The sequence below is a fragment of the Pungitius pungitius genome, chromosome 21, assembly GCF_949316345.1.
Source record: "Pungitius pungitius chromosome 21, fPunPun2.1, whole genome shotgun sequence".
In the NCBI taxonomy this organism is placed as follows: Eukaryota; Metazoa; Chordata; class Actinopteri; order Perciformes; family Gasterosteidae; genus Pungitius; species Pungitius pungitius.
This window is the reverse complement of record NC_084920.1, coordinates 460,853-483,937: the sequence shown is the minus strand read 5'-3', so window position 1 is coordinate 483,937 and position 23,085 is coordinate 460,853. Positions and strand designations below refer to the sequence as shown.

Sequence of the window (23,085 nt, the reverse complement as noted above, 5' to 3'; positions counted from 1 at the left end):
CCATTCCAAGCCACATCTTTAATTTGTAAAAAATTATAAAAATGAAATAAGTTTTACCAACATCAACAAAGGCTACTTGTTAAATGACTTCATGAATCACACTTCAGAATAAATATCTTCAACCACATGCCGTATCATGACGAAGATAAGTCCTTCATTTTTCATTTCTTTGGGTGTCTGCTCTTTTTACAAAATGTACCAAAACAGGAATGTGCATATCCTAATAAATCAGTCATCACGTGGTCACATGACTAATCTAACATACAGACTAAGTTTATATACATGTATGTTTACACACAATATATATACTATCAGTCAAAAGTTTGGACACACTTCGAGGTTCGTTTTCTACATTGTGTCTTAGTATTGAAGACATCGAACATGAAGCAACCTTCTGCTTAGATGACCATTGATGCTCTTCCTTTGACCAGCTCCATGAGGGAGTCACCTAGAAAGTCTTAAAGGAGGTCCAGAGGTTCTGGCACTCTGCATAATTATGAATAATATGTTTAATGTAATTTTTTTATGAAAACCAATGGTTATAATAAATATTCATATTTATGCAGTGTCATGAATACATCTGTGTGCAGGGTGGGGATTTCAACATGCAGCATTTCTTCATGTGTTAGTAAAGGAAAATCTTGTACCTATTTTAGAACATTCTATTTTTTAGAACATAATTATTCATAGTATGTATGCAGTGTCATAACTACATCTCTGACGTTTAAAACAAACCAATCTGTTTAAAAATCGGATGAAAATGGAGCAATCTATTAAAGTATATGTATCACTACCAACACAATGTTATGGTGAGCTGACTGTACCAAGATGGCCGCCATGAGCCTACGTTTGACTGATGGCAACGCCGACGAAATGTCTAGCCTTTATATACATATATATATATATATATAGACCTGCAGATCAAGTCAGATGCCTCTCATCACCAAAGATCCCTAAGCTTGCCCTCGTCTGCTTCTTCGTTAAATGTCTCTTAACATTTCCTGAATATGATTCCCGGTCCATTGTGTGTGTTGATTATTTATTATTGATTATAGTTCCTATGAGCTGGACACATTGTTTTTACCTCTGAGAAAGGAAACACTTTGAAGGCGTTTGGCTCTAATCCGTCAGCTGGAGAACCGACGCGTCTTCTACAAAATGTTTTGAGTTACATCCTCTGTGACGTGTGTGTGTGTGTGTGTGTGTGTCTGTATCAGCACGGATTAGGGGGTAAAGGTAAGCGTGTGTGTGTCTCTGCCTGTCGAGGTGGATTTGCATCCATTCCTCTCTCTCTCTCTGTCTCTCCACACACACACACACACACACACACACACACACACACACACACACTAGCCGACCTCAGCTGCACCGCCGCCTTCTCATCTCATCCCGTCTCATCATCCGGACCCCCCCAGCCCCCTCCCCGCCTCACACTGTGTGTGTGTGTGTGTTGTTGTTGTTTGCTGCTTGGGTCGTTGTGCGATGCCATTCCTCCCCAAGGACGCCGAGCGGTTCGATGGACTGTCTCTCCTCTACTGGTAAGCTTCCTCCTTCCTTGTTTCCTTTCCTCCCTCCTTCCTTCTACACTTTTAGGGGTCACAGCCCTCGGAGGTGGATCAGGTCTCCTGGTTATTGGCTTTAAGTCCACATGCTGGTTCTGGGTCACATGTGTTTAGAGCAAACAGCTATAATATAGAAAAAGCTTAGACCAGTCTGTTCAAATTCAACACTTTAGGATATTCAGAGGGACATCTTGTTCTTTTTACTGTGTCAACTATTCGTATCATTCATCATATTTAACCTTCATTATCAGGTGAATGTCAGAAAATGAACTTATCAGGATGAAAAATACAGATACGCTGCAACAATTAGACTAAAAAAAGATGTCAATGCAGCGCAGTGCGGCACAATAATGACATATAATAATAATAATAATCCTGAAACAGATTCCCTTTAAGGGTGTTTTTATACCATTAAATGGTACAACAAGCTATATGAATAATAATAAACACTTGCTCCATCAACCCTTCTGAAGTAACTTTAACTGTCGACATAACCACACCTGACGTAGCAAGCGTAGCTTACGCAATTTTAGAAGCGTTCTTATCGTAAGGCGAGCTATGAACTTTGATCCCTAAACAATCTAAACCTTTGACACAATATTACACTGAATGCTCCCCGGGCTTCAGATCACATTAAACAGCTTATACAAACCTCATGAGCTAGCAAACGTCAATTAACATTAGCATAGCTTAGTCCCCATTATTGGCGGTGGCTAGCTATGCTAATGTTATTGCCAAACAATGCTGTGTTAAATGAAAAGTATACCATTTAGCATTGTCTTTGTTATTGTTGTGCTAACGTTAGTTTGCTAACCTCATAAGCATTGCTAGCTAAACTAAGCTTACGTATATGGTTACCAAAGTTATTACAGGTAATAGATATAATAATAGACAATAGAATTTTTATTTTTTTATTATCTCATTGTTGCAGCTCTAGGTTTATCCGACCACCTCCTGAATAATAATACAAATATATTATTTGTAGTAATATAATAATCAATATCTAATAAATAATATCTCCATATAAGAAAAAATCTTCTTCTGTAGCATAACTTGTTGGTCCGCAGGGACCTGGTGTCTCCGTCAGCCCGCTCACAGTGAGGACGTTAATCGTCGGCAGCAGGTAAAGGCAGATTAGCAGGCATTAAGTGCTCAGTTAAATTGCCGCCCCCCCCCCCCCCTCGCATGGCACGTTGTCGTCATTCAAGTCGAGTTCTTCAGAGTCTACATGTAACCAGTGTCCTCTTTTCAAGAGGCTACATGTAACCAGTGTCCTCTTGTCCTCCTGTCCTGTCAGGAGTCTACATGTAACCAGTGTCCTCTTGTCAAGAGGCTACATGTAACCAGTGTCCTCTTGTCCTCCTGTCTTGTCATCAGTCTACATGTAACCAGTATCCTCTTGTCAAGACCCTACATGTAACCAGTGTTCTCTTGTCATGAGTGTAGATGTAATCAGTGTCTGCTTGTCAAGAGTCTACATGTAACCAGTATCCTCTTGTCAAGACCCTACATGTAACCAGTATCCTCCTGTCAAGGCCCTACAGTAACCAGTATCCTCTTGTCAAGACCCTATATGTAACCAGTGTTCTCTTGTCATGAGTCTAGATGTAATCAGTGTCTGCTTGTCAAGAGTCTACATGTAACCAGTATCCTCTTGTCAAGACCCTACATGTAACCAGTATCCTCTTGTCAAGACCCTACATGTAACCAGTATCCTCTTGTCAAGACCCTACATGTAACCAGTATCCTCTTGTCAAGACCCTACATGTAACCAGTGTCTGCTTGTCAAGAGTCTACATGTAACGAGTCCTCTTTCCCAGTTTTCGGTGATTCTGATTATTCACTTAGCCTCTGTTGCAGAGAGGAGACTGTGGATGGGGGAGGGGGAGTGTGGGACATAGCGCAGAAGTAATTTGTAACCACTCGGCCACCAAAGTGTCATAAACCCAAATTATCCTCTGGTCTATTTTAGATCTCATGATCAGCTCCCTTTTGGACTGGATCTCCTTTGGTTCATATGTCTCCCTGTGTTCAGGTTCAATGTAGACTCATTCCTAGTCTGGACCACTAAAGACCTTCAGAAATGTTCAGGCACTATAGACAATGGATTCATGCTCGGCTCATCGAAGACGCTCATAGAAGGCGTCATGAACCAAAGTGTTGAAGTTTGATATGAGATATGAGACGCATAACATTTCATCCAGTCTCTTGCTTCACTCTCAGATGGTGTTGACGTTGTTCTCATTAAAGGCAATGAAGCAAGAATAAAAGTCCTGGTCCTTGGAGGAGTTAGACCTCTCTCTTGCATACAATGTTGATTTGTTCAATTCAGAGTTACTAAAGTTGTTATGGGGTAAAAAGTGATGATGACAACTTTAATTAAACAAGGTGATCAATGCGGCATAAATCAGTCATCTTATTTCTTCTTTGATGACTTAGTATGTTGAAACATTTTTTTAATGAATTGTATTTGAATAATGTGTTTACCTTATATTTAGGAGGATAATGTTATTATGTTATTATTTTCCTACTAAGCCCCTACAGAGGGATCAGAGCGACCTCTGCTTCACCTTGGAGTGTTTATTCATCTTCCTCTCCGTACATTATCCCTTACATAACCATGTGTTAATGGGTCCTGATGGAAGCAGCACCACCTATGTATCTGCTAGAAGATACTTTGCTCATTCAGGATCCGTAAAGATGGGTCAGTCAGAGGCGCCTCGGTCGAGGAGTTGATGTAGTTATAAAACGCAGATAAAAATTTAGAACTTATCGGAACAGACACTCTGGTAAGTAGCAAATGAAAATATTTCCAAAAACAGTTCACCTCAGGTCTAATGTCAATGGGTATCTACTCTACCATCTACTAACCCTCCAGTTACACCCCTGTGCAACTCCCACTCGTCCACTGGCCCGGGTGTCAAAACTGGTAGGTCGGATTCCTGCATGCCTTTTGGGCTTCTGCTCCAGTCTGATCCCTTATTGGTTTTTAGAGCTTTTCTTACTACAAGACACTTGATATTTCACCATGTCCAGTAACCTGTGGTGCTTAATGGCCCCAGACCTGGTTCTACCAACCTGGTACCATTTGCTGAAACAAAGCTGGCTGTTGTTACAGCTTCTCCATTGAAACCGATGATGCAAGTCACCATGCAGTGAGCATTGAATCTTCATTTACGCGACCGGGGGGGGGGGGGGGGGGGGGGGTCCTTCCAATGAGGAGGCCAGCAAGTGGTCCCATTATTTTTTTTCACCATGCAACTATGCAATGACAGGATTTTCGCAAAGCCAACTGTGCAACTAGAAGGACCACATCTTCTCTGGATTACTGTGTTTGAGTCTCACAAGTAAAGACCCGAAAACCTCCTCTTGTGAAACCACACCATGTAAAGCTGTAACAACAGATACAGTTTAGTTTCTAGCTGGAAGGGTTTGTAAGCTAAGTTAAATAATCTTTAAAGGGCTTGTCAAAATCTTTCACATAAACCACCTCTTCTAGGCTTCAGTGAAGCCTAGAATCTGTTGGCTGTGTTTGTTGTCGGGAAGGAAGGATGGAGGATGACAAAAATACACCTCAGGATCCAGAACCCCCCCCCCTGTGATGTCACTCGTCACTCGTCCTCAACAATAGATGCTGTCCCTACATTTCAACACACATGGGTGAGCGTCAGAAGCAATCAGTACTCTGCAGAGAGCTGAGCCTCCAGGACGGGACCAGCAGACAGCAGCCCTGTGTCAACCACATCGGGAGGGGGGGATCTCTAAAGCTCTGACCCAAAGCCGCCTCTTATTGTTTTTCATTACTGGTCCGGTCCGCTGGGATTTCCCAATATTCGGGTCCACGGAGGACTCCTCAGCCGCTGTGCCAGTTAACCCAGGAGGGATTTACTAGTTGTGGAGGGAGGGGTGAGGAATTTACAAAATCCTTCTGTGAACTGATTGTTGTAGACTGGAGCGTGCTAATGATTCGGTTGTATTTTCATCTGTTGCCAGGACGATAATGGGCCCACACGGCATCAACCGGGCCGTACAGAGGCTGGACTTCTGCGACTGCAGGAAAGGACTCGGTGAGCTTTGATCCCCTGACCTCTACGCGCTCTCGCCCCCGCCCAGAGTGTGTGATCTAAAGTTTCCCATCCGTGGACAGGTGTGAAGATAATCGGAGGCTACCGAGCGATGACAGGCGAAGAGTTCGGTATCTACATCAAGCGGGTGATCAGCGGCGGGTTGGCGGCTCAGGACGGTGGGTGCTTCTTTGGTATTTTTGGTAAAGTAAAGTCAGCCATCTTCTAATACGCTTATCCTTAGAGGTTTTGGAACAGGTTTGCGGGGGGGAGGGGGCAGAATAACAAAGTTATTGTTGTGATTATTGTTATTATTGTCCTCTCCATACGTTGCTCTCTGTTGCAGGTCGACTTAGGTCAGCTGACCTGATATTGGAAGTCAATAACTTCAGTCTGATAGGGGCGACCAACGAGAGGTAAGTCTGACCTGTGCGGTGTCTGCCGGTGTAATTTGGGGGGAGTGGTATTTAGAGTGTAGGAAACAACACCAATGTGAGACAGATCCAAACTCCAATAAAATGGTGGCCTGATCATTGGTTTGTGCCTCTGGTGGAGACCTGCCAATCACAGTAAGCCCCGCCCTAAAGCATACCTGGCTTTATTTTCTGTTTGACTCAAAATTGACCATAACAATGTCTATTTTCAATTGATGCTCATTTAAGCTACTCAAACACAGACTGACCAATCACGGCGTAGAAGTCTCGTTATGTGCTGTTCTCCATCAAATCTGCATTATTCATGTGTTTCTATTGTTTTGTTTGTATGAACTGCATATGTTGTGTTCTCCTGATGATCTCCTTTCTGTCTTCTCTGCTGATAGGGCGGTGGAAATCTTGAGGACAGCCTCGCTCTCCAATCACATGTCCTTGTTGATCGCCAGAGACGATCAATCCAGGTGAGTCAGACACGGAGAACACCACACACCCATGCACCGGTAAAACAATATAAAATACAATTACGACAAATTGTGGGCATTATTGTATATTATAATTGCATTATGATATATATGTGTGTACACATTATAATTCATTCCTACATCATCAAAGGGGGGCTTGAGGCTGCACTGGAGCACGGTTTTAGTTGAACAGGGTTGTCGAAATGTTAATGATTTTTTATTTCCATATCTTATATTTTTATTTTAGTGCAGGACTTTAGTGTTTAGTGTTTCTTGAAGAATCCGTCTATCTTTTAATATTCTTTTTCTCTTCAAGGTTCGATTTTTTATTCTGACAGCTAACAGATGTTTTATTTGGGAAACGGGTCGGTGGTTCGGTCCACCATTGGTGTGACCTCAGAGATGGATGTTTGGATTCCAGAATCCCACAAAATGCACCCATTTAGGCAAATGATCCCATTCTACAAAATACTTCTTACTCTCTTTAAGTAATATCAGGATATGCCCACTTGTGACTTTCTCAAGCTTTACTTTGAGCCTTGATTCAAGCTTTACTTCCAGCTTTACTTTAAGCTTGACTTTGAGCTTGACTGAGCTTTACACTGAGCTTTGATTTAAGCTTTACTTCCATATTTACTCTGAGCTTTACTTTGAGCTTAACTCTGAGCTTTACTTTGAGATTTACTTTGGGCTTTTCTTTGAGCTTTACTTTGAGCTTTACTTTGAGCTTAACTCTGAGCTTTACTTTGAGATTTACTTTGAGCTTTACTCTGAGCTTTACTCTGAGCTTTACTTTGAGCTGTACTTGCAGCTTTACTTTGAGCTTTACTTGCAGCTTTACTTAGAGCTTTACTACAGCTTTACTTTGAGCTTTGATTCAAGCTTTACTTCCAGCTTTACTTTGCGCTTTACTTTGAGCTTTACTTTGAGATTTACTTTGGGCTTTTCATTGAGCTTAACTCTGAGCTTTACTTTGAGCTTTGATTCAAGCTTTACTTCCAGCTTTACTTTGCACTTTTCTTTGAGCTTTACTTTGAGCTTTTCTTTGAGCTTAACTCCGAGCTTTACTTTGAGCTTTTCTTTGAGCTTAACTCCGAGCTTTACTTTGAGATTTACTTTGGGCTTTTCATTGAGCTTAACTCTGAGCTTTACTTTGAGCTTTGATTCAAGCTTTACTTCCAGCTTTACTTTGAGCTTGACTCTGAGCTTCACTTCCAGCTTTGAGCTTGACTTTGGGCTTTTCCCCCGGTGAGCCGTGTTGGCGGTGACCTCTGGAGAGCTTGTCTGGTGGTGACAGTGCTGAGGTACGTGGACCTGGCACTCTGCTTTCACCACGTCAGCCTGAGTCAAACACGCTGCGACACAATCGGGGCGCTTTCTGCTGCAGCTGATCCAAGATCAGCAGAAATGCTACTTTGCTCCATGAGGTCATCGCTTCAGTTAGGTTTGTCATCATCAAGCGTTTACACCACAGAGAAGCTGTGTAAAACCTCCTCTCGAGCAGATTGTTGAGCTCTCAAACGATGAAGTCTTCCAAAAGGAACAATTTCACTTTTCCATCGACTGCTTCTCTGTAACAGAGAAGTTACAAAGAAGCACGTTTGTGATTCAAATCACACCAAAAGTTATGCCTCAGTGTTTGTGTGTTACTGAAGAACAGATCACTGGGGACCTCTTAGTTCACAAGGACAGAGATCTTTGTACTCCTAGGGAGAAGATCTCTAGTGGTGGGGCTTCCTCTTCCTCTCTATGTGGGTCCTTGTTCTCCTCAACAATGACGGCGATGACAAACTAAAGGAGATCGTTGGCGGATGAGGCTTCGACTTGTATGAACGTGTTTGTTTCATATCGACCTCGCTCTCAGAATCAGGATCAGCTTGATTGGCAATTGAAACTTACGCATGGATGGGATTTGACTCAGATACCGTTTTAAATAAACAAAAAATATATTAAAAAGATTAATAGCACAATAAAAAAATGTGTGTGTGTGCAGTTTTGTGCCGTTTTCATCTCAAATCTGACCTCCATTGTCGTTTTAGACTAATTGTGCTGTGAAAGTCGGCTGTGAAGGTCGGTGACCTCTGACCTCCGAGTGTTCAGATCCTGTTTCGTCATCATGTTTCCTCTGTGCCCATCAGAGGGAGACAAACACTCACAGATTGGCCCTCAGCATGCGGCCTCCAGAGAAGACTTTCAAAATAAAAGCGCAGCTAATGAAGATGTGTGTGTGTTTGTGTGTGTGTGTGTTTGTGTGTGTGTGTGTCGTCCAGGAGAGAATTCGCTGAGCTGATGGAGAAGTACGGATCCATTAATGCTGCACCTTCAGGTAGAATCTCTCCCACTCAGCTCTCCTCCTCAGGTAAAACACACGTTTATGCTTCTACACTTCTACCACTCAGTGATGTCATACACACCATCATGCTCCTCCTTCTACCTCCACCTCCCATCATGCTCCTCCCTCTATCTCCACCTCCCATCATGCTCCTCCTTCTACCTCCTGCTCCCTCTCTTTCTTCTCTCCTCTGTGTTCAGGGAAGCTGACGGATACGGCCTCCTCCTCCTCCTCATCTCGGTCGGAGAGCCCCCAGCTCCTCAGTCCTAAAGAGGGGGTCCTCGTCCACACCCAGGCCCCCCCCCACACCGCCGCCCCCCCGCGAACAGTGCAAACCCCCCCGCATGCCTTCAGGTATCAGAGAAATAACACAGAGTTCATTACTATATTGAAAAGGCTTATTTTAACAACTCAAATTGTATTTAAATTTATTGAAGCAATGTAAAACATGATATCTTAATATTAAGATTATTGATTTGATTTGAATTATTATTAATTCATCCATAATCCAAAATAACTAGTTAAACCAACAAACATAAATATCTTGTTGAATCAATTTACACATTTTAGTTTTTCAAACATGAGGAAGAGGAACAGAGGAAAATGGAAGTTGTGTTCTACAAAGTCTAGTGTTTGTATTCCTATTGGCTCTTTGATGACGTCACATGATCCGCTCTTCTACAAATAAAAATAACAACAAGCCTCCTCACAGCGAGGTGTAAGAGGAGGAGCAGGGGGAGGAGAGACAAGAGGAGGAGGACCAGAGAGTGGAGGAGGAGGAGGAATTGAGGGAGGTGGAGAAAGAAAGAAAGAAAGAGAGGAGGAGAGAAGGAGAGAGAGGAGGGGCAGAAGGAGGAGGAGAGAAGGAGAATGAGAGAAAGGAGGCGCAGGAGGAGTTGGAGGAGGAGGAGGAAGGCTACAGGTCACAGTGGGTTTGATTCTCAGCCTCCTTCTCTGCAGCGACGGCATTCAGTTGATTTGCGTTGCCAAGGGAACGGGCCTGGGGCTCGTTGTCAAGGGCGGAGCCAACCGGCCAGAAGGACCAATGGTGTTCATCCAGGAAATAATGATCGGGGGAGACTCACAGAAGGTCAGCGTCTCCTCAGCCTGGTCCCCTCAAAAGAATAAATGCAATCCCTTTGGTTTAAGCAGCTTCTAAACTTTTACTAAAGAGCCATAAGACGCAAGAAGAAACCCCAAAGTTCTGTTTATAGACCATCAAAGTTCCCGCGTGGACCCTCTTAAGGTCTCCGGGTGTTTTGTTCAGGACGGACGGCTGCAGGTCGGAGACCAGCTGGTGTCCATCAACAAAGAGTCTCTGATCGGAGTGACGTACGAGGAGGCCCGGAGCATCCTGACCCGCACCAAGCTCAGGTCCGAGTCCCCCAGAGACCTCCTGCAGGGCCTCCAAAACCAGTACAGGGGAGGATCAATGAATGTGTGTGTGTGTGTGTGAAGTAAAGTCAACACACCTCTGCTCTTAAAGGCACGGCGCTGTATGTTTCTGGATGTCCATATTTGAAGTGAGTGAGAAATAAGAATCTGATTCAGAACCAACATCCATCAAACACATGAACTACTCGTCCGTAGGCCGGACCCCACGGTGGAGATCGCCTTCATCCGGCGGAGGTCGTCCTCCAGCTCCAGCAGCGGGCCTCACAGCCCCGTCTCCCTGCAGGGGGCCGCAGGTGGAGGCGCTCTGCCCACGAGGCCCAACAAGATCACCTCCAACCGGAACCCGGCCTGCGAGACTCTGCCCGCGGTCAGCGTCAGTCAGGTGGGGGCTCCAGAAGAAACAGTCCTTCTTCATATCATTAACGCATTACACTTCAAGTTTGAAGTCTCATTAGCAGTTACTCCCTTAGCGCGCATGCTAACAATCGCTAATCTTTGGTAAACACTAAGTAGAGCTTCCTGAAATGCCATTAATTCTGCAGCTATTTGAATATTGGAACAATAATAACTGTATTATTGATCCAAATAATGATCAAATGTCAGTTCAGAAATACATGAGGGGCTTTATAGGAGAATTCCTGTTGATTATGTCGTTCGTTCCCTGTTTCACAGTCACATGATCAATGTCATGAACCCGTCATGTCTGTGTTGCGTCTGCAGGTGCGAGTGACTCCGCCCCGAACCGAGCCGCCGCATCTTTCCTCCCCCCCGAAGAGCGACGGTGAGTCACACCAGCGCTACACGGAGATGTTGTAGCCAGAAGTCTGTGTCATATTCACGTGACCATATTATTGTTTCTTAAAGTCCTGATCAAGCTAACGCTCATGCTAACGTTAAGACTATGTTCCTTCATTTGATTTTGAAATATCTGTATTAGTTTCTTTAGAATCGGCCTGTCATCCTCCTCTGAGCAGATGTTCCCTGAGCACCAGCTGTCTACTCAAACTGGAGAGGCTGGAGCAGGTGACTGATACTCTGAATGATCTACATCAAAATATATATACATATATCTATATACATATATCTATATATCCATATATCTATATAGATATATGTAAACAGAGGTGTTAATTGTTTAACTGTATCATATTCAAATATCTACCAAAAAGATCAACAATTAAAAGTAGGACGGATTCAGCTTCTATTCTAGTCCACTAAAAGAATGTTATTGATTAGCTGAAAATCCACTTTCATGATTGTCATTAAAAGATTTATTTCACACCCGCAAGTCATTATTATTCATGACAGCAGGCACGAGGCTGTCTGTCAATGTTTGTGAGGGGTCACCAATGTATGTATTGATCCGTGTGTGTGTGTGCGTGTGTGTATGTGTGTGTGTGTGTGTGTGTGTGTGTGTGTGTGTGTGTGCGTGTGTGCGTGTGTGTGTGTTCGCGTGTGTGCGTGTGTGTGTGTGTGTGTGTTCAGGCTCTGGATCTGCTCGGTCTGAAGCCCTCGGAGGCTCAGCAGCAGCAGCTCAGATCCGGACTAGAAGCTGATCCAGCAGGGACGGAGGCCTTCACAGGTGAGTCCTCCTTCGTCGTTGATCGTAAGGCGTCATGTTTCCATGACGACAGATTGAGCCTCACACTTAAATTTGTGAGCTTCTGTTTACTGCCATTTAGAAAGTGTGGAGTGAATATCTGGAGTATTCTGCTTCATCACGAACTTAAACAGCTAAACATCTGAGCAGCTTCTTGAATGATCTCATTCTCTTCCTTTCACTTCAGAATCACAACCCCTAATGCTAATGTTTTAAACACATTGGTCAAGCTGCAAAAAGGGGTTTTCTTTTTGTGAATGATGTCATCATCTACATTGTTGAATGTGATTGGTCTGTAGAACGTTACTAACAAGTCAAACCACACGAGAACCATCAGACTACAGAAGAAGGTTTTATTCATGAGATGTTGGAAAAACGGAGCTACGTGGGACCTCAGGGTCAGTTTCCACGGCTACCTGATCTCTTTCAGAAGGACCAGATCACTTGAAGAAGAACCAGATCACTCATAGGAGGACCAGATCACTTTCAGAAGGACCAGATCACTTTCAAAAGGACCGGATCACTTGTAGAAGAACCAGATCACTTTCAGAAGGACCAGATCACTTTCAAAAGGACCGGATCACTTTCAGAAGGACCAGATCACTTTCAAAAGGACCGGATCACTTGTCGAAGAACCAGATTACTTTCAGAAGGACCAGATCACTTTCAAAAGGACCGGATCACTTGTCGAAGAACCAGATCACTTTCAAAAGGACCGGATCACTTTCAGAAGGACCAGATCACTTTCAAAAGGACCGGATCACTTGTCGAAGAACCAGATTACTTTCAGAAGGACCAGATCACTTTCAAAAGGACCGGATCACTTTCAGAAGGACCAGATCACTTTCAAAAGACCGGATCACTTGTCGAAGAACCAGATTACTTTCAAAAGGACCAGATCACTTTCAAAAGGACCGGATCACTTGTAGAGGAACCAGATTACTTTCAGAAGGACCAGATCACTTTCAAAAGGACCCGATCACTTGTCGAAGAACCAGATTACTTTCAGAAGGACCAGATCACTTTCAGAAGGACCAGATCACTTTCAAAAGGACCGGATCACTTTCAGAAGGACCAGATCACTTTCAAAAGGACCGGATCACTTGTCGAAGAACCAGATTACTTTCAGAAGGACCAGATCACTTTCAGAAGGACCAGATCACTTTCAAAAGGACCCGATCACTTGTAGAGGAACCAGATCACTTGAAGGTGTCTCTCTGAATGAATAACTTGAGTCATTCTCCTGCAGACTTCGAGAGGCGGATCCGGGAGCTGTTCCTGCCTCAGCTGGACGAGGCGACGTCCACATCCGATGACCTGTCCGGTTGGCCTGAGGCTCCCATCGATCCTCGGGTAGGAAGTGATCAGTGTGTCCATCGTAGTAAAGTTGTTTTTCCTGTATAAACAGTTATAGTTATGAAAAACACAACTACGGTTAGAAGATTAAACATTTTTAGAGGGTCATTTTAGTGTTATTTTTAAGAAGAAATATCAAAAAGAGTCATGTTTAATTTCTGCCAGGCTTCAGATTTATTATTATATAACTATTATATATCATTATTATTATTATAACTAAATAACTAACCCTATGTTACATTTTAAAGCCATTTTTTAAATGAAAGAAATACTTATTCTACAATTTAAAAACAAACAGGATGCAGATATTAAGTAATGCAGATTGTGGATTAGGTAAACAGATTAAATAATATAACTGTAAACTGAATAAAGAGAATCTGCACACCGCAGACAGCAAGGAAGTGACACCACCATGTTGCCCCTGGCTCCACATCGCAGAGACCCCCCCTGCCCCCCCCCCGATCCCTCCCACAGCAAATATCAATCAGTCCGCAATCGGGCTCTTATTCTGAAAAACATATCAATGGTTTACTGTGAATGTGAAACAGGAGGTCATGAGGTCTGTTTTCTGTGCAGCCATCGGCGTCGGACTCGGATGACCTAGAGGAGATGGAGAGGCTGAGGAAGGAGCACATCGAGGCTCTGAGGGAGATCAAGAGGCTGCAGGTGAGACCACAACATCATCTTCAACACCCGAGGAACATCACACCTTCCAGAGCAGCTCAAATAGTCCAAAGTGACCTCCTCACTTCCTTTCCTAACTCCTTCTCCCTGACCTCTGTGCATTGAGGCACCTTTCCTGAAGGAGCTTTAAAGGAGATAAAGGGCCTATTGGACCTCAGCCCAGGTCTCTCCACAGAGACGACATGCTTCCTGTTTACTTTGTTGTTGTTTACTTCCTGTTGACTTGTTCTTTGACTTTGTGTCATCTCTCTGTTTCAGGAGCAGCTGGTGGAGTCTCAGCGAGTTCACCACCAGCTGGAGGAGGAGCTTAGCCAAGTCAGACAGGTGAGGAACACCTGCTGCAGGTGAGAGGGATGCTCTCATGTGGTGACCTTGTGTGATGGGAGCTCACTGGTTTAAAATATTTATAATAATAAAGATTACAAATTATTTTGAAAGAACCACAAGAAACAAAGAACTTTAATTGGAAGCTTTGGTTAAAACAGGTAGTGTATCTCCAATATGTACATATATGTACACAATAACACATATATGTACCTACTTATAAAGCTACACACATGAAGCCACAGTGAGATGTGTTATTCAGATTGTAAAAGTCAACCTCTAGTTCTGTAGTGTTGGATTCTCAGGTGTTCTGGAACTATGATGAACCTCTCTCCTCCTCCTCCTCCTCCTCCTCCTCCTCTTCTTCCTCATCTTGCTCCTTCATCTCCTCCTCCTCTTCGTGCAGGAGGTGAAGCTGGGAGCGGAGGAGAGCCGTGCCCTGAGGACTCGTATCCAGCTGGCAGAGGAGGCCCAGAAGCAGGCGAGAGGGATGGAGATGGACTACGAGGAGGTGATACACCTGCTGGAGGCCGAGATCGCCGAGCTGAAGACGCAGAGGGTGGAGCCTAGGACAGAGAAGAGGGCGGAGTCTAATGATAAGGTGACCTACATCTCGGTAGATATTTGGCAGTTATATCAAATGATTTGATGGATATTTCACCTCTAAAATAGATCCAATCCTTGACTGGTTTCTCTACAGTTCTTGTGTGAAAGTAATGAATAAATCCATCAATATAAGATATGAGTTTATTTATGAGGCCCCTCTCTATAGTGGAGGTTTATTTATGGAGCATAAATCGTTGTGATTCTTCACATTCATTGTAAATTGCCTCCAGAGCTTAAAGCCACGTTGAGTTCATCGTCTTTGTGACGGATTCTGTATTATTATTATTATAATATATATTATACTATTACATCAGCGTTTTAAGAGCCGGGTTCGATCAAGTCCTTTTTTTTAAATTCTTTATGATTGGTAGTTTTTTTTCTTCATCTTTTTGACGTTGTTTGTAGTTTTCATTTTACTTATTATACAGCTTTTGTTTTATAGAAAACTGTCCAGTAACAAAGCTTCTCCTTCTGTGGAGGACAAAGTGCCTTTCTGTGTCTAAATAGTGCATCCAGAGTAATAAGATGAACAGAAGAGCTCGACGAGGTCTTAATTAAACCCGAATCAATTTAAAGCTTTCTGCTGTCAGGACGACAAGGAGGAGCTGAAGAAGAGAGTCGCCGTCCTGGAGTGTCAACTGAGGAAGAGCGAGGCGGCCAAGAAGGGCTTCGAGATGTCGACGGGAAAACTGCTGAGCTTCGTGGAGGTAAAGAGAACCTCACTGGATCCATCCGCCGCTGAAAGTAGTCCCCGACAAAGTCCCCATCTCGACCTGAGACAGAAGACCACCATCAAGTTGGCCTTAATTATGCTTAATAGAGTTTAAATACAATTCAGCTATTATTATTATTATTATTGTGTACCAGTGTTCACATTTAATGACCAAGCTTCAACCTCCAGTTCTGTAAAGTGGAGCTAAAGCGACATAAAAGCTGCATTCTGTGTAGTGACCAGCAGGGGGCGACTCCTCTGCTCCCATAGACGTCTATGAGGAAATGACTCTACTTCTGTGTAGTGACCAGCAGGGGGCGACTCCTCTGCTCCCATAGACGTCTATGAGGAAATGACTCTACTTCTGTGTAGTGACCAGCAGGGGGCGACTCCTCTGCTCCCATAGACGTCTATGAGGAAATGACTCTACTTCTGTGTAGTGACCAGCAGGGGGCGACTCCTCTGCTCCTATAGACGTCTATGAGGAAATGACTCTACTTCTGTGTAGTGACCAGCAGGGGGAGACTCCTCGGCTCCCATAGACGTCTATGAGGAAATGACTCTACTTCTCTCTTGATTTATTCCCTCAGTAAACATTGTAAACATGAGTTTATGGTCTCAGTCTCTAGTTTCAAGTCTTCTTCAATGCAGCATGATGTTCATTTAGTGAATGATGGTCCATTTAGAGTCAAACAGACCATAAAGCAGGGGATGCTTAAGGGGCGGGGCTACACGCTGATTGACAGGTTTCTACCAGTGTTTCTAGGTCCTCTTCGGTCCTTATTTGGTCACTTCCTGTTCACTGGCTGTGAAAAAACTAAAATCATAATAATAATAATAATGAGAGAAATGAAAAAAATCTTCAGTCAGTGTCGTCATGAAATATAAAAAACATCAGATGTTTGTCCAGAAAGATGAACGGACTTCATTTACAAGGAGAGGACCATGCAAATACTGCTGTACAGTCCCCCAGACCATAGTGTTTAATTAAAAACTACAAAAAAACCAGATAAGAATAAACAATATGGGATATTAAAGATAACCAGTAGTCAATGTGCAAGCAGCAGTTGAATGAATTTATTTTTGCTACTCTGTTGAATTCATGTGTTCTCATCTGACTTTGAACGAGTCACAAACATCTCGCACGTCATTGCTTTTGTCATCGTTTATTTTTTGTTATTATCTGTTCTCCTGCAGAACGTTCAAGAGTTTCTACTTGAGAGTCAAGACCCAAAAAAGAGCTACAGGTAATGCGTGTGTGTGTGTGTGTGTCTGTTTACCAGAATGTATGAAGGTTGTACGTGCAGGTGTGTGTGTGTGATCATGTGTCCTCATGCTGCTTTGTGAGACTGTGTCCTTTTGTCTGACCTCGACCCCACCGCTGCAGTCTCATAACGAGAGATCCTGCAGAGAGCAGAGCCCATTTGCCAGTTCACACACACACACACACACACACATAGACAGTAGATTGGCCCACTTCAGCCCAGGTAGGACAGCAGTTAGCTCCGGTCCCCCCGCCTCCCTGCAGCCCGTTATGAAACGTCTCGACCTGTGAGGTCACTGAGCCACCACCGAAGAAGAAGAAGTGGAAACAGAAGAAGACAAAAACCTTTCATTGTGTTCCTTCTTTCCTTCCTCCCTTCCTTCCTTCCTTCCTTCATTCCCTGTTGTTCTTTCTTCCTCATCCTTCGGATCATAAATCCTAAGGGTTAGGCACATTTTACATTTCATTGTTTACTTCTTGTCCAGTTACAAGCAGCTTTTGATCTGCGATGTATTTATTCCCCGTCCCCGTAATCTTGAGCAGAAAGCCGTCTGCTGGTGAACCATAACATGGATTTATCAGCACTTTCTGCTCGGTTGTGTAAGTCACATTTAGTAAATTAGGTCTATTGGTAATGTTATTGAGTTACTCAGCCATGGACCCTCGTGCCTGGTTTCCTTCCTTTCATTCCAGGTGAGTGGGACGTCTTTCATAACCACAGGACCTCAGCAAGATTCTTCTTTGTTCTCTGCTCTTCTGTGTCTGTCTCTAGCCTACTCATTATCCGCAAAGTAGGTTTTCAGTGGTTTAGTCCGCTGAAGTCTGAAGACAGGAGGAGCCTTACCACACACACTAAAGGGTTAGCAGCCAATCGTTGGCTTTATAGAACTAAGCTAACATCAGCTTTAACCAAGTGTTTGCAGACACAGGAAATATAATCCTGTAAGGTTTTTAAACCACCTCCTGGCTACTGAAGAGAGTGTGAACACATTAACATCTGCAACCATGGCGACGCGTCCCTTCCAGCAGCTTTGGTTGGTGAACAATCGGAACTGTTGGTTTGATCATCAGAAAGTGACAAACAGCTTTTAGTCGCTCCTCCAAACCACTACGCCATGTCCTATAGTCTGAGAGTCCTGTTGTCTAAGTGTCTAACAGTCCTCATGTCCTATATTCTGAGAGTCCTGTTGTCTAAGAGTCTAACAGTCCTCATGTCCTATAGTCTGAGAGTCCTGTTGTCTAAGTGTCTAACAGTCCTCATGTCCTATAGTCTGAGAGTCCTGTTGTCTAAGTGTCTAACAGTCCTCATGTCCTATAGTCTGAGAGTCCTGTTGTCTAAGAGTCCAACAGTCCTCATGTCCTATATTCTGAGAGTCCTGTTGTCTAAGAGTCTAACAGTCCTCATGTCCTATATTCTGAGAGTCCTGTTGTCTAAGAGTCTAACAGTCCTCATGTCCTATAGTCTGAGAGTCCTGTTGTCTAAGTGTCTAACAGTCCTCATGTCCTATAGTCTGAGAGTCCTGTTGTCTAAGAGTCCAACAGTCCTCATGTCCTATATTCTGAGAGTCCTGTTGTCTAAGAGTCCAACAGTCCTCATGTCCTATATTCTGAGAGTCCTGTTGTCTAAGAGTCCAACAGTCCTCATGTCCTATAGTCTGAGAGTCCTGTTGTCTAAGAGTCCAACAGTCCTCATGTCCTATAGTCTGAGAGTCCTGTTGTCTAAGTGTCTAACAGTCCTCATGTCCTATAGTCTGAGAGTCCTGTTGTCTAAGAGTTCGACAGTCCTCATGTCCTATAGTCTGAGAGTCCTGTTGTCTAAGAGTTCGACAATCCTCATGTCCTATAGTCTCATTGTTCTATGAATTCAGTGACTTAAAGTCCCAGTGCTCTATAGTCTTAGCGTCCTATAGTCTCAGTCTCTTATGGTCCCAGTCTCCAATTAATTCAGTGTCTTGAAGTTTCTGTGCCACTGCCCTATGAGTTCAGTATTAAATAGTCTCAGAGTCCTATAGGTTAAGTGTCTTATAGTCTCAGTGTCCTATAGAAAAGAAGCATATTCGCAGAACTGTGGTTCTTCAATGGCAAACCCTTGTGACAAGTCAAAATGACTGAGAAGGCGTCACCGCTGACTTGCCCTTTGCTTTGCAGCTCCGGAGACGTCAAAGTTGGGGCATCGTCTCAAGCCCCCCCACACCGCAACAAGAGGAGTCCCTGGACAGCGTCCACGCTGGCCCAGGAGGCCAAGGAGCTTACAAGGACCATCAGGGTCCTCCTGGAGGTCGACTGTAAGTAATCTCTGCTGGCCCCTTCACGACTGCGGATCTGCATGTCCTCCTTCTTCTGCCCTGCATGAGACTCTTGCCGGACCGAGCCGAAACCAAAGTGATCCCACCAACCTTCTGCCGGTGGTAACTCTCCTCCCCGTTGCAGTGCTGACCTTCTAGAGGATCCCACCCCGAGACGCCTCTGGGACATCGGCAGCCAAACTCTCTCCTCCCTGACAGCTTCTCGTCTCCTCAGTACCTGCTAGCAATGAACTCTTGTCCCAATGAAGCACAGATGTCAAATGCATAATCATAATCAATGTTCAAGTTCTAATTTATCATTTACTTTTAGCATGAAAATGTTTTATTAGACGCTCTCTGAAAACACTGCTTCAGTTTGTCTTTGGATGTCTCACCGGAAGGAGGCCATTGTAAAGTAGACGGACGTTGACCTTGTCGTTCACCTCATTCATTTTGAGAAGAACTGGCCCCGAAACTGTTTACAGGGAGCCAGATGAAAATACTCCACCAACCTATTGTCCGGAATACAACCAAGCTGACGAGCTAACAAGCTAACTAGCAAACAGTGACTATGTCATCGATCCAAAGAACCAGAACTCTCGCAAAGACGTGTGAAAAAGACAGTTCTGTGGTGTTATGGGTGTGACCAGGGGTCTCATTTATGACACATGTATTAAACCTTTAGGACCCTCAGCTACAGGTTTCTGACTTATCAATCATCATCTTGCATCATCTTGCCAGTCAGAATTTTCTCCCATGTATCCCAAAGAAACTTCTTTGTCATTAATGAAGAATAGAAATGATCATGAAGACCAATACTTCCTCGCTAATGTTTCCAGTCCTCACGCAGCATCACGAGTCTCAGTGTTCTGTCAGAAGGAACATGATCGTGAACGTCAGTGTGTCCACCTCCCTGGATATCATCTGAAGTGACGTAACGTGACCAGGACTCATAGTGAGGAGCCCGACCCTTCTCTACGGCTTCATCGCCGCTGTCATTAACAAGATCCATCTCTGCAGGGCGTGGAGACCAGATGGGTGGAGGCCTCCACGAGTTCCTGGTCGAATCGTTGATATTCTTTGTATCTGTCCCCGTAGAAATGACAGAACGATTCACAATGACTTCATCTTCACTGCTGCATCTTCTGATGACAGAAAACATATAAAAACTAAGTCATTTAATGCTTTTTGGTGTTATTTTGGATTAGCTGCTCCGTGACCATGAAGCTCTTTAACACAAGCAGATATAAAACATTATAAAAGATCCTTGTATTTTAATTTACAATAACTCCAACTAGCACGCAGTATAAAACGTAAACATTTACTGCAGCTAAAGTTAAGATATAACTTCCATCCAGTGGAGCAGTTAGAAGCTAATTGATTGAGTCCTGATCGATCATATGGTTTAATTCAGGTCTCTAATAGGACATAACGCAGGGGATGCTTTAGGGCGGGGCTACACGCTGATTGACAGCTCTTCTCTACGTTACTTCTCAGTCCAGATGGGGTTCCTTCATGTTCACGGGATATGGAAAAAAAAAACGGTGGCGGCCATAATCCAAGACGCAGCTTTTGTAGCTTGTAGTAAATAATCTCAAAAGCAACAGAGGGGACAGAGTCATGACATTAACAACTCTTACCAGATTATTATAGATCATTTAAACTTTCATGTTGTCTCCAAAAGGCTCGATTTGTTTTTTTAAGCTGTCTATGAGCGAGAGGACGTGGGTGCAGTTACATAATTACCAGCCGTGATTCAGGATCACAGACGGCCTCCATCTTTCACAGTGTCCTGCTAGAGGTAATGAAGACGAGAGGAACGAGAAAAAGTAGGTCAGTCTGATCCAGGTCTCACAGCTTGTGTGTGTGTGGGGGTGTGTGCATAACAATCGCCTTCCAGTCATCTTCAACACAGCCCTTGTTGCCTGGATACGTGCTCTGCCTTTAAAGTGTAAAAGCTCGTAACAGCAGGAGACTTCATGGATTCATTCAGCCCCACACACACACACACACATACACCTACACACACACACACGTGGTTTCAGACACCATCACCATGGCGACAATGTCCCCTTTGAACGTTAATTGCCACTTTCTCCTAAAGTATTTTGGAGGCAGGTAATCCTTCCCAATCAGCACTGGCTCCCTTCACCTGGTCTCACCTGCAGCGCACCCCTCATTAGCCCCGCCCTATGCTGGTCCCCTCACACCCACCTGTGGGTTCTCTTGTGTACGGGCTCTCCGGCTCTGTTTGGGTTCGTTGGCTTGAGGACGACCTCCTGGTTCTTGACCCCCTCTAAACGCAGTAATCCTGACTACACCTGTTCTCCGTGTCGACCAATCGCGTTGCAGCACTCGAGTACCTGAGCGTTCAGGCGCTCGTTAGCTCGGGTCAATGATTCCACATCGCCATGGAAACAGCCACTCGCCAAGCTGAATCCAACTGGAGGGCAGCCACAAGGTTCAAATATATTTACATAATAACTTCACGAGTCCGAACAAACATCAGCTGGAGGTTTTATCTTCTCCTCTAACAGATTCTAGAGCTCCATCAGAACATGGTTCATCCTGCATTTGTCTAACAAATCAACCTGGAGTAATGTAGTGAACAAATGAACCAGGTTTGTTTAATCTAACAGACAACCAGTCAACCAAAACCAAAACCACCATCATCTCACCATCTCTTCCTGAACTTAAAGTAGTTTTGTTTCCTGTTGGGGTTCAAGTTTAAGTGGTAAATACTTTTGTTCACTTCGTTGTTCCCATGAGGTTTCATTTTGCCTCCCCAGGTCCTCCTTACGGCTGGGAGGAGGCCTACACCGCCGACGGACACAAGTACTTCATCAAGTAAGACCAACCAAACACCTCGTTGTGCTCCATCCTGCTTAAAATCTGATCTACTTTACCACAAGACGGCTTCAGAGAGTCAACGCGTGACCACCAGGGAAACACCTCAGTTCAGCCGATGACTCTCATTAGACACACGACTTAAATACAAAGGAAGGTTGGGAGGCAGGTAAAGAGACCAAAGGGATGTGAAGCAAGATCGGTGTCCAGAGAGAGCGTGACGGCGGTCAGCTGATCGACAGGAAGTAGACCTCTAGATGAAAGGAACAGAAAGATGAGGCAGCAGAGCGTCCGATCAGTCGCCGCCTCTTTACGTGTGCCTTTAACCCGTGACAGTCACATGACCCAGACCACCTCGTGGAGCCTCCCCGGGGGCGGCGGCCATGTTCCTCCTCGTCCTCCGGAGGTCTCCGGTCCGAAGACGGAGCGCAACGGGGAGTCCATCGAGACGGAGATGTGACGCCGTGGGACGGGCGCCTCCCTCGTCAGATGTAATAATAAATATGATCTTTATTATAAATGGATTCTCACACGACACTTCATCAACACGCACAGCTGTCATTTGGTATTCATTCTTTTATTAAGTTGTTTTACATCATAAGAGGTCTTTTTACTCTTTTTTCAGTTTACTTTCATTAAAGTCATCAGGAATCAGAAGGAGAAGCATCTCCACCACGTCCCGTGTTTCTGCACCACACCGAGGAAGAAGAAGCAGAAGAAGCAGAAGAAGAAGAAGCAGAAGAAGCAGAAGAAGCAGAAGAAGAAGAAGCAGAAGAAGAAGAAGAAGAAGAAGCAGAAGAAGCAGAAGCAGAAGAAGAAGAAGAAGCAGAAGACACCAACAACGCTCCGTTGGAGCTCAGCATGACGACTTCAAACCAGACGCTACAACGACAGCAAAGCATTCTGGGAGCTGAAGAGATGACATCATTCTGCTCTTTGGCCTTTATTAGGTGTGTGTGTGTGTGTGTGGGTGTGTGTGTGTGTGTGAGTGAGTGACAGGCTGGAAGTGGGAGGGGCCAAGCCAACGGATCTCAGTATTGATTTTTCCTTTAAAAGCAGCTAAAAATATCAGCTTATCACAAACACACAAACACACACACAAAGCTGGACCGTGTTTACGTTTTATTTCACAGTTTGTGAACAGTTCATGATGCTTCTG

General features: G+C 44.1%; 2 protein-coding genes across 3 annotated transcripts; both read left to right on the top strand.

Moving 5' to 3' along the window:
* The first annotated feature begins 1,326 nt into the window (after nucleotides 1–1,326).
* stxbp4 (syntaxin binding protein 4) lies at nucleotides 1,327–19,772 on the top strand. 2 transcript variants are annotated; one of them, XM_037464507.2, is made up of 21 exons: nucleotides 1,331–1,538; nucleotides 5,556–5,629; nucleotides 5,710–5,805; nucleotides 5,973–6,042; nucleotides 6,447–6,521; nucleotides 8,792–8,880; nucleotides 9,054–9,207; nucleotides 9,814–9,943; nucleotides 10,121–10,227; nucleotides 10,444–10,630; nucleotides 10,969–11,029; nucleotides 11,186–11,271; nucleotides 11,734–11,830; nucleotides 13,098–13,201; nucleotides 13,781–13,870; nucleotides 14,147–14,212; nucleotides 14,619–14,813; nucleotides 15,409–15,525; nucleotides 16,728–16,777; nucleotides 18,943–19,079; nucleotides 19,225–19,772. In XM_037464507.2, the coding sequence occupies exons 1-21, from the start codon at nucleotides 1,483–1,485 to the stop codon at nucleotides 19,236–19,238; spliced, it is 2,055 nt and encodes a 684-aa protein (XP_037320404.2). In that variant the 5' UTR covers nucleotides 1,331–1,482; the 3' UTR covers nucleotides 19,239–19,772. The 2 variants fall into 2 exon arrangements, 1 of the variants encoding a protein (XP_037320404.2); XR_009942872.1 differs by lacking the exons at nucleotides 18,943–19,079; nucleotides 19,225–19,772 and having other exon boundaries at nucleotides 1,327–1,538; nucleotides 15,395–15,525.
* A 1,933-nt stretch (nucleotides 19,773–21,705) lies between these two features.
* LOC134107893 (uncharacterized) lies at nucleotides 21,706–23,015 on the top strand. The gene is made up of 2 exons (XM_062560180.1): nucleotides 21,706–22,417; nucleotides 22,552–23,015. Exons 1-2 carry the CDS (start codon nucleotides 22,310–22,312, stop codon nucleotides 22,789–22,791), a joined length of 348 nt encoding a protein of 115 aa, XP_062416164.1. The 5' UTR covers nucleotides 21,706–22,309; the 3' UTR covers nucleotides 22,792–23,015.
* Nucleotides 23,016–23,085: the final 70 nt, after the last annotated feature.